Source organism: Calidris pugnax, unplaced genomic scaffold, assembly GCF_001431845.1.
Source record: "Calidris pugnax isolate Ruff unplaced genomic scaffold, ASM143184v1 scaffold17, whole genome shotgun sequence".
Lineage (NCBI taxonomy): Eukaryota > Metazoa > Chordata > Aves > Charadriiformes > Scolopacidae > Calidris > Calidris pugnax.
Window position 1 is genome coordinate 6,693,099 of NW_015090794.1, and position 23,807 is coordinate 6,716,905.

The window sequence follows — 23,807 nt, forward strand, 5'->3', positions numbered from 1 at the left end:
GAAGACAAACCTGGACAAATTATAATGCTAATAATAATCCTCTGTGTTCATGTGAATTATGGCCAAGATTATCCTCTCCTCCAGTCTACACAAGTGTATGAACACAAGCCTATTTTGACATTAATAGCCCTGTAATCTATTGCATCAATACTAAGCAAGCTGCACAGTAAGAAAGCCCAGAAAAATTCCATGGAACTTAGCCGTAATCTTTGATTTTACATGGAGGACCCCTACACTGTGCTGCAGAAAAGTCATCTACAGTTTCAACCTCTGAAAGTTTTACTTGCATGACTGACCACTGATGAGTGAAAGGAAGTGCAGGACTTAAGTAACGAGGTTTTAGAAGCAGGATTAGAGGTGTCATTACTAATATGAGGAATGCTAAATTGGGAAGTAGGAAATTAAGCAGAAAATAAGATGGTTATATACAGTACAACAAAGGAACTATTTAATTGTTATGCATAACTTAAAAGAGCTAAGCTCAACAATTTTCAGGAATGCACTAAAATGCACATCATCAAAGAAGCTAGACTTTTCATCTTTTCAGTGTTTGAGTTCATCGGATTTTAAGTTTGCAGGTGAACATATGGACCTATGTGCCATCATACCAGAACATACAGTATTAATTACTAAAATGGAATTTGTCTGAAAAAGTTCTGCATTGTTGCGAGGTCTAAAATTAATTACTATAAGATTAGTGGGATAAAATGTGTGGGGTTTATTTCCCTTTGTTCTCAGCAGCGTTCTGCATAGATGTTCCAGGATTCCCTACATGTTTACTTTGTGGATTTTTTTGTGGAACTTTCACTTTATACAGGAAGAGGAAATTAATTTCAAGAAGTGGATAATGCAATTAGAGATTAAATAACTTTCAGTGGAGACAAAAATGGAAGTGTATTTGAAATGGAGCTTCCTTTTTCAAGAGACTAGATTTTAAGATGGTGTTTTAAGATGGTGGTAAATTAACAGTTATAAAGAAATTATTTTGATTTGTATTACAACAAATTATTAGCATTTTCAGTAGCCAACAACTGCTTAAAATGGTCCAGTCTTACACAGGGCTGCAATACTCAATGCCCTTATGCCTTTAAAAAAAACAAGTAAATAGGGGGCATCTAAACAGAATTTGAAGTTTTGTTCTCATCCACTTGCAAACCTAATTGTAAATAACCATCTCCCGGCTTTGCCATGCGCCTACATTGCCTCCCTTGGAGTCCCACACATACAAAGAAAATATGACCGTAACATTTTCCCCTCCAGAGGATCAGTGACACAAAGGAGGATCCCAAATTCTGCTAAAGAAAAAAGTCAACCTACCTGAGGAGAAAAAAAAAAAAAAGTATCTAAAAAGTAATCTGTCCCTTGCATTTATATTAAATATTATTAGATTAAAGGTTCAGTGCAGAAATTCTGTACACTGGAAAAACACCTTGGCCTTTTTCTTCGCCACAGATAATTAAGAAATAGGGGCCAGAAGTGCATTGCTACTAACTCATGTTTCATATTGCTCAGAACAAACAGAATCTGCCTTGTCCACACACAAGTTGGACCAAAATGATTATATAAACATCAATAAAATACCAATGCAACTTCAGTGGATTTGAGAGTAGAATCAAGTTTCTTGTGCCTTTATCCATAGGCACTACCACTTGAGTCTTCACCTAACAGTGCAAAATGCTTTCTTATATACAGAAAACTATTTGTGTCTATTGGAACCAGAGGTGGGATTCCTCTGCCAAAACTTAGGCATTTACAGCGAAGCTGTGTGTCTTTGGCCAATCTCTCTTAAATATCTATCGGCAGTGACTGTCCAAGGGATGCACAAGATGAACATTCCTATGGACACTCTCCCTAAGATCCCTCAAACCACTCTCTGTTTCCAGACCCTTTAGGGAGAGATATGGCCATGGGTCCTCCTCTCTGAGCAGACCAAGCCCCAGGGAGAACGATTTAAAGCATCACAACTTCAAAGCCACCACTTTCAATCACATGCTTAACCAGCTGGCTCACTTATCTTCAAAATATCACATACCTTAATTGGTTTTCCCAAAATCCTTGCAAAGCAGATACCTAGATAACTACAGATAACTACAATCAGTGCAACCAAGAGGTCTTGGTCAACTTTCCCAAGGTGAGAGATGGTCAGTCACACTCCAGTTAGGAATGGGGATTCCTAAACTTCTCCAGCTCAGGCTTTTGCCCTGCCTTTCTAACCTGCTTCTTGTCAAAGTTAAGTTCTTCAAAGGTACGTTACTGTACGCCTGGGTGTGCAGAGCCCTGCATGTCACCAGTTAGGCAAATGCCTGCAAGTCTCAGGGTTAGGGATGATTAGTTGACTGCCTACAATAAATCTATTTGTACTGAAAAAAAAGGCCTCGCTATCCTTTCCTTATAGGCCCTGATAGTCATTCTAGGATTAAAAAACTACCACTTTTCAAGTGTATTGACCCTGCAGCACTGAAGTTCATTTTGACACAATTAGCATAGTTTCATTCTGACCTCCAGCACCAATGAAAAACCAGCACAGTAATTATCTACCTTCCATATCAAAAGTTTTAGCTTGGGGATACTGAGAGCTGGCAAAGATCTCGATCTTGATTTTCTTGTTATCTGACTCGAGACCATGGAAATGCAGTCACAACCTGTAACGGTAGGAGAGGTTCTCATCACCACCCAGAGCACCCCAGATGTTCTTCTGCCCAGCCTGGAGCTCCCAACCTGCTCTTCACTGCTAGAGGCTGCTAGATGCTCTCATCGTGTTTGCTCAATACCATATAAAGCGCTCAGGCTGTGCCGAGGCCGTGTTGTGGCATTTCCTATTATGGTCAGGAAAGGGAAATCCCTGTGCCCAGAGCCAAGCTTCCCAGATGCCATTGTACAGTCCCGCGCTGCAGTGCTTCCTATGGGGGAACCAGGGCAGCTTGAGCCATCCTCGGACGCAGCCCTGAGATTAAGCCATGGCAGCAGCTGCACACCACAAAGCACTCATTCACACAGCAAGGCAATAATAAAAAAAAAAAATCCAAACCCACTTATGCCTAAATCAGAAAGATAGTAATTTCATTATTTCATTTTCTTTTAAACTGGCATGGTTTTAAAACTAACAGCCATAGGCCAGCTTAAATATCCCAATACTCCTGCAATAATAATCTGATAAATTTGTAATCTTTTATTTTGGGGTTTAAAATTTTTTGTTTGTTTGTTTTTTAAATCTGGGAAACTTGCAAATCACTTACTTTAGTAACTGCTTGTGATATATGGGTCACCACCTACTATCATATGCTATCATTTCTGCCCCCAGTTCAACAGCTGGAGCTTGCCAAAATAAAGGAGAATTAAAAAAACCTAACAAAACCTGGATGGACAGCTATCAGCTAGTAGCCAATATTCTTGTTTATGTATATATTTTTATATGAATACCTTAATTCAACTGTAAACAGGAAGTATATTTTTCCTTAAATTTCTTACAGAAGTAGCCATGTAGTGAAGATGTGACTATTCTGTTAAGATACCTATTTGGAACTTAACTAATTTTTTTCAAGGATTCTCCTCAATCATTATTGTTATATGGTGTTCATATGATCTTTTTTAAAAGGCCACCTTTGAACATCAATTCAAGTGTCTTACCTACGATTTCAGTTTACAACATTTGACATTTACCTGAGCAGAGGACATACTCTGGTATGAAAATACACATATAAAGAAATATTATGAAGTCTTATAGTTGTTACATCATCACAGACAAGGGTGATCACTATATGCTGAGAATAACTGAAGTCAAGAAGCTGTAACATCAGATCAATGCATGGTGTTTCTGTGGATTGCTAAATTTACATACCTTCTAGCAGTCTGCTTATTAGAAATAATTATTTGTTCACTTGGAAACTGCATCCATACATTCAGAAATTGCTGCTTCATTTGCTACGCAAGGCAGAATACAAAAGAGTGTTTTTTGCTAAAACCCTGGTAGTTCAATGTGGATGATGCCTGTGTTTCCCAGACTAGACATGGCACATGATATTAATTCCAGTTTTTGTTTTCATTTCCTTGCAGACTTATTCAGGTCTCTTCTGCGTGGTGATAAATCCATACAAACAGCTGCCCATATATTCAGAGAAGATTATTGACATGTACAAGGGAAAGAAGAGGCATGAAATGCCACCCCACATCTACGCTATTGCGGACACAGCCTACAGGAGCATGCTGCAAGGTAGGCGAGTTTAATTCTGCAGTTCTTAGAAATCACTGCACACTAACGTGGGAGAAAACACCTTGTAACTCCACATGTGCTCCTGCAAGAAGCACAGCCAGAAAAGATCTGTTACAGAGGGCAACACGAGCTTTCTAGAAGATTCAGAGGAATTCTTTGGCAGGAACGGCAGTCCACAAACACTGTGACTCAAAAAGGAAAAACAATCCTTTTACCCATCTGTGTCGAGGCATGTGGGAAGGTTTCAAAGTCAAGCAAATAGTTTTGGCAAATACGGGCATGGAAAATGCTCCCTCTCCACCAGTGGAGACTATTCCAAAGTTAGCTGCTAGCACTGCTGGGTCTGTCGGCGTTGCTCCTCTCTCTCCCCTCCCAGCAAAGCAAACTCAAAAATAAAGTTTTGGGGCTACTTTCATTACAGTCCGATGCTTTGGAGCCCTGAGTTGAAGCAGGCTCTGTTTTCTAATAATAATGGTAACAAGCAACAATGGGAAAGCAGTCAGGCCCCAAATGGTGCAAGCAGAACCTCTGAAATTCACAGTGCTCTCCTCTTTCTGCAGTCACTACTGACAGATTGAGGGGGTTTTACTCTGAGGAAAAGAATCATAATTTAAGGATTCAAAAGCTACCACGATGAATGTAGGAGGCTGCAATATCTACAGACTACAAGGATGCAACGAGTTGCCATTTTGAAGCAACCTCAAGTGCTCCAGGAAACCAGGACTCTAGAAAAAGCTTTGAAATTTAAATTCGCTCATTAGGGGCCTGATCCTGCAGAAATTCTGGCTGGTGACTACGGCTCAGCAAGGTTCACAGGCTTAGCTCTGAAGGTTAAGGCTTCACAGCTTGCAGCTTAAGGATTTAAGGCTTACGGGGTTTAGATTAGACTGGTGAAAACAAGAAACAGCACCTCAACATTTCAGTTTAGCAGCTAGAGAGATAGTACCTCGTATTGATTTCTTTGTAATCTTTACATACATACACAGAACAGCAAATTAGTCCATTCAAAACCACTGTGCACTTTCTCTGACTACGCAAACGAAATTACACAGTATTTCTCCAGGGTCACAGCACACTGTAACCACAAGGATTGCAGTACTCCTGTACTTGTCCTGCTGGAAATATAAACCTGATGTATTTACTAGAAGTTACAAGTAGTCAGTTGGGCATATCATGGTTAATTACTATTTTCTAAACCAAGATTTAAACTAGACAAAGTCTTTCCCCACAATGACAAAAAAGGTCACTGTATATGTGACAGGCTTCCAGGCAGCCTAAATTGCCCAACCCTAGGCAGACTTCTACTGACTGAAAATACCAATCAAAGCCCTGTCATTTTGGTACAAGCAAAATATATGTGTATATATATACACACACCTTGGTGGTGATTAGATATCAAAGGTATCAAAACAGGTCTTTTCCCACAAAAAAGTCCTGAGTACTTATATGTAATAACTGTAACACTAACAAAATAATCCAGATAGATAGCAAAATCTTTAGAACTTCTGAAGATTAAACACCTGAAGATCATACACTTATTTAAATTGATTACCTAATTATAACTTAGGTTCCTGACTCTAGAATCTTACATTTTCAGATATAGAAGCGTTTGAAATAACAGTAATTCAACTCTAATGCCAGAGAACTAGGTATCTGCTTTACAGTATCAACCTTTTTTCTTCCTATGGTTTATGTGACGTTTCTTTTCTGGAGCTATTTCAGCTCCTTTATTTGAGTACATCCCAGAAGGCAGAGCTACAGTGCAGCAGAGAAGGAAGATCAATAAAGCAACAATAAAAGATAGGCTGAAAACAGACCTTCCTCCGTATTGTAACAGCAGAGTTATTCATGAAGACAGGCATACAAAGTATGTTTAGGACTGAGGGGGGCAGGTGCTTTAAAAATAACATGATTCAGTAAATATAATTTTTGAGACAACCACAGTTGTAAAAAACTTACTTGGCATAAGCTCATCTCACTAAGCCACAGTCATGTATCCGTCTTCCAGATCATCTCTTGAACTATGTGCTCTGTATCCAGCCCTGTCCAGGGCTTGGAGCAGGCCCTGAAGTCAGAGCAATCGCCTTTCCCCAGATCCTTAAGTACAGCCAGCCTTGCAGGGGAGCTCTGCAAGAAGCCTCTGGCTCCTGCAGGTCATTAGCAGTGTTCTCATTCAGCTGTGCAGAATATTGTTGCTTGTCCCAAAAAATGGGACAGGGAAAAACAACTAGGAAAGGGCTACATGCTATCTGCAGGAAAGAATAAAAAACATAATACTACAGCCTACGCTGAAACAGAATTGTTTCGGCCTGACAGTACATGAGTTTTCTGCTTAACATGCAACTAGGCTGGGTGTTGGGAAGAGGAGGCAGCAAAAGTCTCTCTATTCACTTTTTGCTTCTCTCTATTCACTTTTTTGGAGCTCATAATAATATCCTGGCCCCACCAACGCTTGGGGAAGCTTTATGCCTTGTTATGCATGTGCCCCCTTTGCAAGGAATTCTTCTTCACAGCAGAAAGGAAGGGAAGAGCAAGGAGAAAGAGGAGGGAATAGATCAGCAGTTGAACCTTTAAGAGAATGCTCTTCTACCGCTTCCCATCCTAACCACGCACAGCTGGCACGGCACCCGGGAGTGGTTTCACAAGAGCTTGCATCACAAGCCCAGGACACCCACGCTTTACTTGCTTATTTACTTGTACATGCCATTTTGGAGTCTCTCCATCTGTGAAGAGGGCCCCAGCTGGTTTTAAAGCTGTGCCTTTGTTTGTAAAAATGTACTCATATTTTGTGCATAAAACTAAACCAAACCTTAAAATAACTAGAGTTATTCAGCCAACATTCACATTGGAGTGGTGAAAGTGGGCGTCAACATGATCGTGTGTGTGTGCAGGCAACACATATAGACACAGAGAGCTTCATAGCTTTTTGTAAGCGTATTTGCAAATGGAATATAAACAAAAAATCTTACTTATAAACATGGATCAAGGCACTGAAACTTTTCCTTGTGAAATTTCAGTATTGCTCCTTATCTAGGAACCTTGCACAGTTTCTTCTTGCCAAAGTAAAATATATCTTAGATTCATGAGACTGAAGAATTACATTCTGGTACTCCATAACCAGGGCCACTTGGCCAAGAGCAATCAGCTTGTTCAGATGTCTCAGGGAACCTTTATCTCTCAGTGAATCAATCTTCAATGTCTGCAGATCACTGGTCCTATTGCAGGCTCATCATCTGGGAGTCACAGCCCTTCACATTCTCATCTCCTCTGTTGGCACAAACACCCAGCAAAAAACATGAGCTGTGCACACTGCACTCCTCTCTGCTTCAGAGACTTACTTGGTTAATGTATTCATCCGGGATGATGTTTAAGTCCCATCAAAGTTGTTGTGGTAATAACACTTAGCCACAGTCAACGGAAATCAGCTAATTGGACTTTCTTCCAAATATGCAGAAAAGCTGACATCTCATCAGACAGGAATTAACAAAGATGTTGGCTGGGCAGAGATAAAATTTCCACTTGTTTCAAGTGGTTCTCAGCACTAAAACCCTTATACAAAACACAGTCAGGCTGTCTTTTGCTCAAACGAGGGTGCTGCATGTCTCGTTGAATCTACCATGTCACTAGTGCAACGTGACGGTTGCACATAGTCACTGATCCTTGTTTCAAGCCAGAACAAGAATAAACTTTATCTTTAATCTAAAACACTAAGAGAATGTAACCTCCCCTGAGAGCATTTTGTGTGTGGATCTGTTCCCCATGGGGAACTGGGCCTCACTGACTGTTACAGACAAGCAAGCTGACTACTACTGCACTTAGAGACTGCCATCATAAAAAATCACTCCATGCTTCTGCACCCACCTCTCTCTCCTGTGTTTTGGATGAAGGAGCTCCCCAGTGGCACAGCTGCCATATGAAGGGCTCAACCCCCACTCCAACTTTTGTACTGCCAGCACCAGTCCTCATACAGTCATGATATAAAACTGCTCCAGGTGAAAACCATCCTTTGCTTATTGCCGAATTAGTTTTAAGGTGGGTCACTCCCTGCTGGCACTTGGTATGGCTGCATGAATGCTGGACACAGCAGCAAGGAGAGGGCAGTGCAGACCAGGGAAGAGGAGCTGGAAGTGGGTGGATGACTTCTTCCTATAGTACTGCCAACTTCCAGTGATGATGGAGCTGAGATACTGGTCTGGTACAGATGAGTAATTCTCCTGCCTTCTGCCATCTTCCCTGCATACAGCAAATAAGTGAAAAACAATACAAATGTGAAAAGTCAGGGTATGTAGCAGTAGTACGAGATATAAAGTTTTCATGTGGATGATTAGGCTTTTATTAAGTTTTCTGGCAATAAGTCATCATGGAGAAGATATATTACAGCTTTCTGCAGATTCAAAAAGGTTATCTATTTTTTCCAAAGCCATTTTTATGCAAGCGTGAGTTAAAGATGGAAAAACAAACAACCTGGTAGTTAGTGGGAGGTATGGGAGGGAAATACGGTTCCCAAGATCTTAGAAAAGGAGGCTGCTGTGAAAAGCCATCTGTTTACTGTGTCCTTAGCAGGACCGTACAGAAATGTCCCCTTTAGGCAGTGTAGTTATTAACAAATGTAAAGAAGCAGTAAGGGAGTGTTGGAACAAGGTTTCAGTCTGTTTTTTCCCTTTTATGGTAAAGCTGCCAACTTGCTGCTTCGTTGTGATAAACCATCTGATTTTGTTTGTGATTAAGCAGAGCTAGCTGTTCTATCAAGAACAGAGGGGCATATGATTCTTACAAGCAATCTGGAGGTGTTTGGTGAAAAAGCTAAGCAGATTCCAGAGGAAAAAAGATAGTCACCTGCATGCTTAGGAAAGCTGGTGGTGTTTGGAATGTAGATGTAGTTCTCTATGCTCTTAAAAATTTGAGGAGAAAATTAAAAAATGTCCAAAACCTCTAATATAGACAGACAGAGAGGGGATATGATAGTCTTCCAGATATCGTCAATTTCTTAAAAAAGGTATTAACCAAAAAGGTATTGGAATCTAGAAGACATATTTTGTTACTTTTTAAGACCTAGGAATTGTGTTTAAGGAGTTTTACTTGTGCAAGTCATTTTCTTCTGATGAGTAGGGCACAAAATAGGGCACAGTCCTTTTTACATGGAACAGAATATTCCAGCACAGAAATAGGAGTAATTGAACAGAAAAGCCCTTCAAAGTAAATTAATCCAGTATCTGCAGCTCAAGTCATAACAGAATAGGATTAAATTTCCTGATACGTTTCATCCTTACCTTTGCAATTTGTTAGAACTGCATAAGGAAATAAAGTAACATCTGGAATTCTCCCTCCGTGAATGTGCACAGGACAGTTTGTCAGCATGAGGTTTCACAGGACAGGCTGCACAGTTCAGGAACGCAGGGCTGAAAGCTTCGGGATTTCATATGGCTGCCAAACACAAGAGAAGTTAGAAGGGGATAAGTCCAATGACCAAGAGAGGAGTTTGCAAGGATGCCATGGGGTTGGTCACCTACAGAGAACAGGCAAATCACATAGGTCCAATCTTGGAAGCCTATCAGACTACAAGAGAAAGCTGAAAGCAAATAAATTTGATTTTCCCTCCAAGCCCTCAAGCAAGCTGCTGTCAGTCAGTTACAAAACATTACTTCACCAGCAGGCATCCTTGGAGAGCCAGCAACCACCCAGCACACACTGCTCACAGTTTGAGCCTTTCCAGGACCAAACACCCACCGTTTCTCTCATTTCCCCGTTGTTCTCATTTCAGCAGGATTCATTCCCTATACCTGCAGGAGGGGCTGGGCTGATCAAGTCCAAAGAAACTCAGTAACTCAGGCTTGCCTTGCAAAGCCTGTTCTCTATCCCAGAGGGCACCTGGTGCACCTTCTGACCTTCCTATTCCTTCTGCTTTTACATTTCAGCAAAGCTGCTCGTACACATGCACTCATGCAAACCCCTGTGGTGGATACCTTCAGGAGGGGTTTTTCACTTGCTAGGGAGCAAAAGAAGGGCAGCAATGGGCAGCAAAGAGTAGTGAGAAAATACTTGGCTTGGAGGAGACCAACTTTTTCTAATGTTCCCTGATCTCAGAAATTCCACTGGCAGCTCAGTATCAAGGAGTCACTTTTATTTTCTTTATGGTATTTATGGGTTTGTGATGCAATACCAATATATGCCCCATGGTTTCTATTTACACAACAGAGTATTTTTAGCAAAAATTCTACCGTGTTCTCACTTTTTTAACTTAAAAGAAAGCCTACCTCATACCCTGCAGTGAAAAATAAACATGGCTTACAACTCCTCTCCTCCCAAATATTTATGTGGAAGAGTCCTGCTGTGCTGATTGCCGACAAGTATCAGCAATAGAAATGTAATGAGTCATTTTGCACCAATTTACTGAGTAAAGCAGTTAAGTGGCACTATTTTCTGTATGAATGATCAATAAAGCAGTTAATGTTATAGCTATTGAAGAACTGGGAGTAAAACAGTTGTTTAATATCAATACAAGCCATAGAAGAATCCTCTACTGCTTTTTCTAGACTGGCTGTGGTCCAGGCAGCAATTACAACTTGCAAGCTTAATAGGTCGAATTTATCTCCATTATCTTTACACAGTACAGAAAGCTTGTTTATCTCATGGTATTTATTACATACAGAGTCAGTGATAGGGGCAAGCAATCAGTCAGGTAGCCCTGCAAGTCACCCCACACACTGAATAAAGGGAGGGAGGAGTTCACGTCTTAACCTCTGACCAGAAGCTCCACTGGGCTAATGCTAGCTCTGCATTTCATAAATAATGCCAAACCATACAGGAACACTTGCTTCTGCCTTAATTATCTGTCTCAAGTCTCAGGTTTGTAAAATATGCACAGTTTTCAAAAATGTGTTTGACCTGCCTGGGAATTTATTTTCCTAAGTCAGATTTTTCTATAGTCTGTACAAGGCAGTTCGTGACAGCCTCACTCAAAGAAGAGCCACCTTCAACACCAGGGCAGGTTCCTCAGAGCCTTGTTCAAGTCTACTTCCAAATAGCTCCACAGGTGGAGGTACCACACCTCTCTGGGCAACCTGTCCCAATGTTTGACCATTCCCACAGTGGAAAAAAATTGTTCTGTTTCAGAACTGATCACAGCAAAGAGGCTAATCATGCATCTTTACATAGAGGACAAATTGCAAAGCCCCCCCATTACCACAGACCTTTCTGGAAGTCTTGCTTCAATGGAGCTTTACAAAATAGTTCAGCATTGTGGAACACATTGTGAAACCTCAGTTGGTGTTCATTGTCAGTTACATCCTAAAGATCTTAGCCTGAGAGCAGCCTTTTAGTAACAAATTCTGTGTAAAAGTTCTGAAGGTAAAGAGAAACTCTGACTCTAAAAGCATAAGCAGGGAGGAACACTGCAAGAGCAGGGTATGGAGCTAGGATACCATCCTAAACCTTCCTGCAGCATTACAGCGTCCTGGACTCTGCTGCACAGAAACCTCTTACATGCCTCACATAGAAGAAATGGAAATTTTGGCTCACCCTTTTATAAATCTTGACCCAAAACGTGTTTGATGGTCCTGTTCATAGTAGAAAGCATGAAGAATACTTATGTACTTGTTGACATGCTCTTGTAAAATATGTGAAGTATCTTGTTTTATTTTATTCTTCGGAGGACATCTCAAAAGAAATTACTTGTCCTCTTCATAAAAGTTTTCTCTCAGTCTGAAATGAAACAGAGAGTACATTATCCAGGTATTTGAACTGCTCTGCTTTCAAAATTCAAAGCTTTGCATGACCAGCTTAAAGCGTTTTAGGTTTTGGTGCCTTATCTGTCCAGACTTTGTCCCAAGTGGGCTGCTAGCCATACTTCATGAGCGTAGTGAAAACTTGAGTTTCAGGTTTGAATTTTGAGTTATAATCTTCTTATAGAGAGCCTGATCTTTTTGCTGTCCTCATTACAGTTCATCTCTAATGGAATTTACAAAAAATATTTTTGAACCCTTAACCTTTTGTTCTTTTTTGCTACAAAATATTTCCATTAGAGATGGTTATTTAAATGCAAGGGCAAATTAAATAAGATGTGAACCCAGTACTTTTGACTAATCGTGGATTGCCAGGTTTTGGAAGGTCTAGGCTGTTCAATGTAAATCCTTGTAAATATAAGTGTTTCTGTCAGGATAGCCATTTTCTCCCATTAATGGATTTTATTTCTTTATTCACAGATCGAGAAGACCAGTCTATCCTGTGCACGTAAGTAAAATAATATATTTTAGAATATCTCAATATTACAATGTCTTTCTTTATTCAAAACTGATTCAAATTCTGATGGAATGGATATGCTACTGGAATAGAAGCTCTTGGCTTCTCTCTTGACTGGAGTTCAAGCTTCAGTAAGCTTGAACTCCAGTCTTAAATCTACTCTAGTAGTTTTACCTGTTGATAAAATACAAAGCAGGCATTAGCGTCGTAGGAAGTCTTTAATGCACAAACTTAGTTCTTTAAATTGACTTGCTGAACTTACAGATTTAAGAGTGAACAACTTACAGATTTAAGAGTGGTTGTAAAACTCTGTGTGTAGAGAGAAGAAAGGATTTTAAAAGGTTCCTAGAGGAAGCTGAAGAACTGAGAAAACTGAGGAACACAGAGCATCCTGGATATTTACTGAATTGCTTTTCATTTTCAGCTGTTGGTGGCTCACCACAACTTGCTAATTCAGTTGTCAATGCAGAAAAGTGTGATCTTTCATGTTTATGCTGCTGTTTTGTGCTGTTTGCATATACTGTAGGTAGGACAGAGCAGGTATGGTACCTCCCTGCTGGCAGTGGGCACCCCGGAGGCAGTGCACGGGGCGGGGTGTGTTGGCTGAGGGCTCAGCAGCACCGCGCGGGTCGGACCTTTCTGCAGTCCCAATATAATCCATTTAGGCAGTAGTGAAATGCCAGCTAAGCCAGCCTTGTTTTGAACTTTCTGATTTTTACTGTGTCCTGGCTTGCTGAAGGCCTCCTCCTTGAGTTTTGACCTGCCAGCGCTCAGGCACCACGAGTGTGGGGAGTTTAGCTGTTGTATCATGGGTCAGGCAGCGATTTTATTGCGATAAGCTTTGCTGTGGACAACTTACTACTCCACAAAATCCCATTGGTTTATCATTCCTTCCTTTTTTTCAAAATAGACTGTTGAATCAGACACAGATCTCCTATTTGACCTTCAGTTTTGACCATTTCTCCATTCTTCTGTTGCTACTTAGTTGGTTTTATTTACTTGAATGCCTTCAAGGATACTTTTGACACAATTTTGTGTTTGTTGTATTAGGCATCTTCCAGTTTTCCTGATCAAAGGTAGCATTTGATTCTGTGTAAATACTAATTATTGTTTGCAGAAGATAGTATACATATTATTTATAGCAGGTTCGTGTAGTGATGCTGTAGTCTGTCAAGTATTGTAAACACATGCAGTTCCAACCTGAACAGGTTTTAGGTTATCTGTGAAAATGTGACTACTGACTGAATATATATTCACACTACAGTTTTTAAAAAGCACTGCTACTGATCACCAGCCATACAGTTACTTGTGAGTGCCACTGCTGACTGGAAAAAAATTATCATCTAAGAAAAACTAATAATTATATACTGTATCTGGTACCCTAAGGGCTAAAATACCTCTAAACTCTGTTGTAACAAGATTTCATTACATGTAAGTATAGCAATCAAGAATCTGTCTAGTATTCATGTATGTATTCATACTGAGAAGAAATCTAAAATTACTGCACTGGTGAAATAAAAATTGACCATCACATTCTTCCCAGGGTGAAACATGTCATGATAATGAAGACTAATTTACAAGATGCATTTCCTCTTTCTATTCCTGTCCTTCAGTTTATTTTTCCATTAGTAAATCTTCAGATCTTCTTTTAACTTTGGAATATTAGGATTTTTAAGAAAGGGACTTTCTTTTGCAAATATATAGCTTTTTGTTCATTAAAAAACATTAAAGGATCCACTTCTGACAGCTATCAGATATTAAAATACTTTTTTTTTCACCTGGCCAGCTATGCTGGAAACATAAGACTGAAATGTCTTTCCCATTTTGAGGACAGTCACGGTACGTGATTCATCAAGATGTTTAGAATAACTGCTTTGTGTTGGTTGGGCATCATGAGCCATAGCTTAAAACAGTCCTCACACTTGTCTTTTAAACCAAAAAGATTAGTCAAGCTAAAACAAATGTACACAACTTTAACCACTACTGGTTTATCCTCCTTCTTGACCTTATTTGGAAGTACAGAAAGAAGAAAGTTCACTTGGCTTTCAGCTGGGCAGCTGTGAAGTAGAAGAAATTTGCATTATTGTATGGAATTGCTAAAAATTCTAAAAAAATATCTTTTTGCCTAAAATACATAACAACGACTGAAGACTTCATGGTGTTGATCAGCTGGGATCTTTTCTTTAAATAGCTAGAGAGTCAAACTTTCCAAGGCCTGGTACCTAAATTGTAAAGAATGTAACTGTAAGGATTCATATATAAGTAGTTGTGGGTGCTGCCAAAAACTCACTTATGTTTAGTGATGCTGCAGTGTAGACTCTTGCATTCTTCCACTCAGTGCTACCCATCTCCTACAAGTAACTTCTTGCTATTTACCTTATGGGAATTCAGCAAGATAGCCAAAATATTGGTCTCAAAATGCAAGGACAAATTGTGCACTTTATTTTTAAGTACTCTGTGCTGCGTGCTTTGTGCTACTTCTGCAAAGTTATTCCATTGTTAGTTGAGCTGACCAGGAAACCAAAGGGCCTGGTGGGATGCTGAGTACCTGGGACTCACCTGAAATGCTGCTGGGGGATAGGCAGGGGCATAGATCTGAGAACTAAGTGTGATTCCGTGTTTCTATGTATAAATATACCCATTCTCAGGACTTCACCCTCAGCTCATTGAACCTACCCTCATGTGGTTAAGTACTGTTTCCATTCTTTTTCAATCCCTACCCTTTGTATGATTAACTGTGGTATGTTTAAAAGGTTTCATCTGCCTTTTATGCTCATGGGTTTTAATGCTTCCTCAGAATTGCCAGTCTTTCCTAGATTTCATTATTTCCTCTACATTTTATTAATAACTACACACATACTGCCTTTGATCTACTCTCCTCTGTGCACACATCCTTTCTGCTGTTAGCTCTTTCCCATGGGCAGCATCACTGAACATCCTCTCTTGTCATTCCCTGCCAGTTGCTCTCTGCCACTTTACAGTCAGCCTTAAAACCCCACATCCTATCACACACATTTATAAGCTGCCTCTCTGGAACATGAGAAAACTTTATACCACAGTTGTGCTTACTAACTAATATATCTGTGGATGCATTATTATAACGTAACAACATAACATACCCTGGGCTGCATCAAAATAACTGTGGCCAGCAGGTCAAGGGAGGTGATTCTGCCCCTCTACTCTGCTCTGCTGAGCCCCCACATGGAGTACTGCATCCAGCTTTGGGGCCCCCAACATAAGAAGGACATGTTGGAGCAGGTCCAGAGGAGGCCACGAAGATGATCAGAGGGTTGGAGCACCTCTCCTATGAGGACAGGCTGAAAGAGTTAGAGTTGTTCATCCTATAGAGAAGGCTCCCGGGAGACCTTATTGCTGCCTTTCAGTACTTAAAGGGGGTATATAAGAAAGATGGGAACAAACTGGTGGTGAAACACTGGCACAGATTGCCCAGAGAGGTAGTAGATTCCCCATCCCTGGAAACATTCAAGGTCAGGTTGGACAGGGCTCTGAGCAACCTGATCTAGTTGGAGATGTCCCTGCTTATTGCAGGGGGTAGGACTATATAGCCTTTAAAGGTCCCTTCCAACCCAAACTATTCTATGATTCTATGATAACATAGCATATATATATAATAAACATACAATATATAATACTGCACTAAGGGTATGAAATCTAATTAATTCATATGCCTGAAAATTAAGGCCTCAAAGGAGACTTCTGACCTTTGTTTGATTTCTAAAGATACAAGTGGATTCTCCTGGAGTTTTCAAAACATTTTTACTAAAAATTCCACAGGTGCTTGTTTGCATAGCTAAGTACTCAAGTGTTTTAAAGATCTCCTCTTAAACCCGTCTGACCTTGGGGTTCTCATATTTTAGCCTCTTCCTGAAAAGAGTGGGTAGAATATTTTCTAGAAAGCAGATGTGCTAAGGGACTGGGCGCAGTTTTCAGTTAAACAAAAATCACCTTAAATTAATAAGGAAAAAAAATCTGATCAAAATTCTGAGTGTTTGGGGTAATGTGAGGCCTGTGAAAACAAATGCTTGTTAAACACTTGATTTGTACATATAATCACATACCTTTTCTTTACCTTTTACTTGTTTTATACATGCATTTAGTTTGAATAGCTTCTATAAAAACATATGGGAGCAGGGTGCTAATTTCACTTAATTTGATACATCAACAGACAAAACATTGGGTGAGGCAGTGACCATCCTGCCCTTTTCCCATTCCTCCTCTCTCTTGTTTTGGTTAAACTCTCCAGAGCCGCACTGGCTGCGGGACCTCAGCCTGCTTTCTCCCCTGACACATGTCAAGAAGCAGAGTCATCCAGAACATCCTCTGAACTGCAAAGACCCATTACTCAAAAGACTCCTCCACGAAAGAGCTGAACTCTTTTCTTTCCCAGCTCACTAAATCTCAAAGGCTGGAGCTGGCAAGCGTTGCTGCCTGGCCCTTGTCCCATACAGATATCTTGTGTAGCTTTAGACTTGGTGCCGAACCAGCTTTGTCTCTTTTGGGAATTTTTTTATAAGTAAACTAGTAGGATCAGTGGGCTGGCTTCTGAGAAGGGTCTCTAGTGGAGTACAACTCATCTAGGACAAAGATGTTCATTATCTTTGCACATCTTGTACCGCAGGATGAAGCCTGCCAAACCCTGATGTGATTTAGAGCACCTCATCAAGTGCTCTGTGCACAGAGGCTTCCTGCAGTGCCAGCAAAGCCAGATTAAGAGATGTGTGAACGGGCAATTTTTGTGGTTCATTGCTTACTGAAACAAACGCTGAAAATAAATTCTGCTGTTACTTTTTAGGTGTTTCCAAAAGTGGTATTAAGCTAAGCCCTAGATCATAATACTAATATAGAAATCTTTCAATTTTTCAACAAACAAGTACACTTTTAAAACTGATTTTTCCCAGTTATACCAAAATATACAAGAGTCCTAGCTACACCACAGGCTCACCCTACAATAGTGGGGCCAATTTGCTAGTCTCAGTTTATCCTAATTTGAAAACCTATTCTAACTGGGATAATTTTCATTTAAGGTGAAGAAATGGAGTCATGGAGGATTTAATAGCTCACATGGTACAAAAATTCTATTATAGCTGAGTACTATATATGTGAGCTTATCGGCTTTAAATCCTGTCCTGAGTTCCTAAAAGAATGCCCGGCAATAAATGAGGGAAGAATAAATTTAGACTATGCCACACAATGTGAGAGTGGTGTTTTTAACAGAGCAAGCCTGTAAGTCTAGTGGGTCCTTTTGCTCTGGGAAAGCCAAGGAGTTTCTTAGGAGCAAAACATACATGAGAAGTAGATAAAGGACTGTCGTTGGGCTGATCAGCACTGTGCAATGGGACCTGCTTTTGAGCTGGTTTTTGTGTTGCCCATCTGAGTTGGGTGCAAAGAGCAACACTGGCAGTAAATGTGCTGCCTCTTGGTATGGCAGACAAGAAGAATGATTTAAGATGCTTCAATTAAACATATGATCAGTCTACTCCCCAAAGATCATGATTAGGACAGTGGTAACAGTGTTCATATGGTGAACTCCCACTTTGAAACATAATGTAGGGGTAAAGACTGAGGAAAATAGGCACTCAGAAAAGAGGAGCAGATGCCTCCTGGGAGAAACCGTGTTGTGTATGGTCCATGCCAAAACTGCTGAAATATGCTAGCAAGGAAGAGACCCATCTTTAAAAATTCAGTCACTGAGCTCAAGAGAGCATGTGAATTTTAAAACAGCTGGGATTCCTCATATGACCTCAGAATGAAAGTTCTCTCTGCCACCCCAGAAATGATGGTACTTTGTGGCAGATGCAGAGAAAAGAAAGAGCATTACCAGTTCTTTTGCAGGTCAGTAGCTCTAGGAATAATTTTACCCACCTGTGAAGTGGACTAAGAGATTCACATGCTCTCCTCCTCCTGGGTCTTTCCCCTTGCTGGTTAAAGGCATTGCAGCTGATCTAGTCATTCCTCCTCATGAGTTAGTTTTAAAACACATAGTATTTTATCATTGAGATGAAATTTAGATGTTGTCATACAGCTGGAGTGTATCCTTCAGAGTTTGAGGGCTACTAAGGTTGTTTAATGGATATTTGTGCATCAGACCTGTCAATTGTCATGGACATTAAAAAATTATCTGATAGGTTAAAAAATTAGATGTATTCACCAGCTATGGACATTATTCTTCATTACTCACTGACCTTAGAGATTTTTTTCCTACTTGTAGCTGTCGAGATCCTGTCTGTTTTCCATTTCACGTTGAAGCACTTCCATTTCATGTTGAAGAACTTTTTACTGTCCACTTCAAAAGAAAGTTAAAACCTCATAGTCTTTCTGCAGAAAATAGGAAAACCCTCAGCCTGTGCAGAAGCAAAGAGTTAAGGATGAAAACACAGAACAAAATGTTAAGTAACTTAAGCATTACAGTATGGTAGGATAATTACAAGTAAAATGATGCCATATATGGTAATACTCACAGGGATTCAGGGGAAAGCCAAATGATGGGCACTGTTGCCCTGGGAGAAAGGAAATGCAATTCATGTAGCGATGAACTACAAATAACCTTTAATAAAATGGAGTAGTTCAAAGCCTGGGGTTTGTTTGAATAAAGTTTTTTTATTTTTTTTTTTCCAAAGAAACAAAGTTGTAAGGTAGATTTATTTGAAAACTTTGTATGCATATGTCTTCAAATTGGTGTGCTTGGTTTGGAATTGTTCCCAGGACACTTAATTTTTATCAATAAAACATGGAAATGTTTTAGTACTGAAGCCCAGGCAGAGATGGATCCAGCCTCTAAACTGTGTAAATTAACCCATGTCTTCTGAAAAGGAACATATTCATCTCAATTATTTCTGGTAAAAACTCTAAAGCCAGAAGAAACACTTCTCATCATATCGTACCTCAGGCAGGAATTGTTTCTAGTTTCCTAAGGTTTACATCAATGTCATCCTATCTTGAAAGTTCTGCCCAGCACTTACTCATAGTTTTTATGTCCATTTATCGCTGGTCCCTTGGTAGGGAAAATTAACTCCTGTATTTCCTAATTAGGAAATGAAGCAGAACTGCAATGGATCCAGCTAAATAGTTTCAGCCTCAAAAGAGTTGACAAATATCCATGGGATTTTTGAATGTATTGTTCTTTTTGTTTTTAAATCCATTCTAGTTCAAAGACAAAGAGTTTGGATTTAGACTGTTGCCGTCCTCACAGCAATAGCTTGATACAGTTGAAAACACTAGTTTATTACACCCGCTTTAATGTCCTTCTTCATTGCTGAGACAGAACAGTATAAAAACATTTTTGTGTATATAATCATCAAAGCCAAAGGTATCCAGAAGACATGAGATGATGTAATGTGACACTTAAAGAGGGAAAAGTAGGCTGGAAATGTTCTTCTGAGAAAAGAGAGTGTAAATCTGGCCCTTATACCTGTACTTTGAAAATCAGTATTTTACTTTAAGAGAGGGTTTAAGACTAGTAAATAAACTTAACCCTGGAAGTCCTCTGGGAGGTGAAAAGTTACCACTGTCTTCCTGTTACCCACGGGACACTGATGGAGCACAGCCAGGATGCCATTTCTGCTGGTGAGACATCTCCCCACACAGATGTCCATTACTACCCGGTCAGCAGGGACACCTCGGGCAGTCCCAGCTCTGCTCCCACTGAATTCAAGGAGTGTTTCAACAGGGAGTTCTGATGAGGCAGGATCATTCGCTTATTCTCCAGCACTGATAAAAGCTGCTAGTCTACTTTAATGCCAGAGTTTCAGAAGATAAAAGTATTGTATTATGCTGATGTTTTTGCTTAGTGCTGTACCACATTATAGTTAATGTTGTATTTTTTGGTCTTAAAATACAAACAGGCTCCCTGCCAGCTCCACTTCTCATAAATGTTAGGAGGCTGCCAAAGCAAGATGAACTGCCGTTCAAAAATGCATCATGTTTTAGAATTGCCTTAAATGGCCCAATGTCCAGTCAAAATACTAACGGAGACAGAGATACAGCTCTGATAACGCGTTCTTTGCATGGTGAAGTCAGGTGGACTTGGAGAGAGAGTGTTCTGGGGCAAATAATAACTGACCCAGGCAGTTTCCAATCCTGTTTTTGTACACGACAAACATCACACGGCAGAAGGAGTCCACTAGTTACCTACCTTCTTTTGTGTTATTTTCTTTCCCCTCAGAGGTGAATCTGGTGCTGGCAAGACAGAAAACACCAAAAAGGTCATTCAGTACCTGGCTGTTGTTGCTTCATCACATAAGGGCAAAAAGGACACCAGCATCACTGTAAGTGAACTCTTCTGTATTCAACTCTTTTTCAAGCCTGTCAGGACTGTACTGAGCTGACTGCTAACAGCAAGTCAACGTCGGTGGCTTGCCAAACAGTCGACATATTAAGAGTACAGAATTACATCACAGCTCTATGTTTATGGAAAAAAAACTTTTGTTTGACACCCCCTTAGGCATCAAATCAGAATGTACTTTGCTAGAAGAGAAATATTCATAGTTTTCCATATGCATAGCACCTATTTATATCCTACAGTGAAGGCCTTGAAGTCTACAAGTGCTTGGGTCCTTATTTTACCCTTGGCCCCTGGCAACTAAGAAGTTTGGGAAAGTCTTTAGCACGTTGTACAACTGCATCACAAAAATGTATACCAGCATTTAAACTTCCAAAGTTTTGATTGGCCTTACTAACTAGCAAAGAGTCCCAGTATAAAACTTGTCTTTTCTTTTTACTCTTCTGTCAGAGAGAACAATTTTGAAAGGCACAATTTTTTTAACATACTTTGCTCCTTCAAAATCTGCGATAGCCTTGCCTTAGTGACTTAAGTTTGTTTTTTTGCTCTGAACCATAATATGAGCTTATACCTTCCAGTTCCCAGGGATAATTAGTGTTGCTGAGGCTCTCAACTGTCTTTGTCGTTTTCAGTGATGCAACTCCAGGTCCTAAATAATTTCCAGTCTTTGGAATGTTATTCAAAATTCTGAAAAAAAAAAAAAAGAAAAAGTAGCAATTCACTTTTATGAAAAAACAGGCTTAATTCAGGAAGACATTTCAATGTGTCCCAAATGCAAGACTGGGTCCAAAATAAGCAATTAGTAGGGTAGTGGGAAATTAAATAAAAATCTCATGACCACACCTGTGCTGGGTCTTGCAGCTGCCCCTGCCTACCCTGTACGATGGCAGACACAGGACTCCAGAGCACAGGGTGCACAGCTTGGCCTCTTCCACCATAAATAATTGTTGTTTATGTACAGCAGACTCTGCTTTGGGGCAGGGGAGGGAGCAGATGTCCCTTTGGGTAGTATTTTCTAGGTATTTAATCTGTGATTAAATTTAGTGGAAACAGTCCAAGACTAAAGGCATCGTTTTCCTTTTTTGAATGTTTATGCATTACTTCTTCCTACTGGGTCCCTGCTCACTCGCTGGGGGAAACAAACTTGTGGTTTCAAGGCCATCCCTAATAGGCATGTAACTGCGGTTACGGCTGGCTCCTCCAGGGAATTACATGACTCTCAGCATCAACCTGGCCCTGAGACTGACCTGAAGGCAAATATCCACCAGATATGGGAGATGAGAGAAAGTCTAAGTTGTTCTATAACATGCTAACAAATAGTAATTCAGTGACTGGGACTGCTCACACTGCGATTTCAGTCATTAAAAGATAATGCATAGCAAAATGCCTCCGTTGCACCAGAGAAGAACTAGGAATTTACCATATAAATACCTGTCCTTGTCTGGTCCGGGGACACCTGGGACGGGATCCGAATCCCATCCTTTTGCTTCAGGGTTGTTTTTTTTTCCTTCAGTTAAAATATGTTAGTTGCATTTGTACTCTTGGTATGTCTGCAATAGATTGTTTGTATTTGTGTTCCTGGTTTATTTGCATGGAAACTATGTATTGGTTATTTTAATACAGGAAAAACAATAAAAATGTCTGTGTAATGGAAATGATACTGACACTTGTTTTATACCACATTATTCAATACAGCAAGGTCCATCTTTTTCTTACGTGAGTAACTTAGACTGTTTGATGTGTGTTTAAGGCACCGAGTGTAGATCTGCATGCTATTGTTGCACCTCAAAAATTTAAGAGAGATTTTGTTGAAATATGTTGTATGATCTGATAAAAAGCAACAATAGCACCAAATGCTCTCACAAATCAACCCCAACTGTGTCAGGCTCCATGGTAAAGAATGAGGTCTGACACAGGCAGGGTCATCTTTCAAATATCACTCTCTTCTATATGTGTGTGTTCAAATTGCCATAGTTTGAATGGAATTTCCCACGATCCTGAAAGAGCCACTCAGCCTGAAACTGAGCTCTGTGACTTCTGAATGAAAATACCCAAATGCTTTCTGTGCTTCAGGTTGAACTTTTTAGGACTGTTGTGAAATAATTCCTAAACCTCACAGTGTTTGATTGATTTGGTTGGCTGCATGCTTTCCATTTGATATTGCTTTCAATTTTGTGTTTTCATGTAACTGTTGAGAATTGTTCACATCTGCAAAAGTTAGCATGTTCTTAGCTTGCTGCTATGATGTGTAACAGAGCGATTCCCACTGCAGTGTGTCTGCAGGTGTGTTACAGCAGTTTCTTACAGCCCTCCTAGGCCCTCCTGTATTGTGGTGTGCCATACCGCTATACCCATGCTTTTGGGAATACAGGCAGATTTGCTGGCATATTCTTTTTGGGGGTTTGGAATTTATTTTTTTTATGGGATCTTTTTTTCTCCCATTCTTACTGCTACCTCTCAGACTTCGGCTATGACAAAGGGCAACATGTTGCCTCTTAGTTAATTTAATACTTAATTTGACGGGTTTTCTTCAAAAAATCTTAATTCATTACTGGTGTAGGCAACTCTGTAGTTGTACCCTTAGTGTACTTACAGCTGCGTACAATGCTGTTAATTTGTAGCCACAGTTTTATACCTCAAGTTTATGGCATAGTTCAGTTCTCACTAGAAGCAGGTGGTGCCTGTCTCAGTTTAGCAGACAAGACTCTATTTTAGCTGTCACCATCTGATGTCAACAACACACTACACCTATCATGGAGATTTTAAGTCTACAGAGTATAACTGGAAAGAGTTGCTTAGTACAGAGAAGCTTCGGAGACTTTTAGGAATTCATTACTTATTCTAGGACTCCTATATTAGCTTTTTTGTAAATCTTCCTTCCCTCTTCCTTCAACTCTTAGGTAGTAAGTTTAGGGAGATTTTTGGTGTTTTTTCTTTTTTTCTTTTTTTTTTTTTTTCCAAAATTCATTCTTGATACATACCTTAGTACTTAAAAGATTGATGCTTTCAGAAAAATGCTTATTCTCCCATCTCACAACCATGCAGTTAAGTTTAGCTATT

General features: G+C 40.0%; 1 protein-coding gene across 4 annotated transcripts in view; it reads left to right on the top strand.

Moving 5' to 3' along the window:
• Positions 1-23,807, top strand: part of MYH11 (myosin, heavy chain 11, smooth muscle) — a 62,157-nt gene that overhangs the window by 8,788 nt on the left and 29,562 nt on the right. For 3 of the 4 annotated variants that reach the window (XM_014936511.1, XM_014936509.1, XM_014936512.1), the window contains exons 3-6: positions 4,054-4,210; positions 12,412-12,439; positions 20,631-20,733; positions 22,443-22,463. In XM_014936511.1, coding sequence (XP_014791997.1) covers positions 4,054-4,210; positions 12,412-12,439; positions 20,631-20,733; positions 22,443-22,463 — 309 coding nt within the window. The remainder of the gene's footprint in view (positions 1-4,053; positions 4,211-12,411; positions 12,440-20,630; positions 20,734-22,442; positions 22,464-23,807) is intronic. The other variant, XM_014936510.1, reaches the window with a different exon arrangement.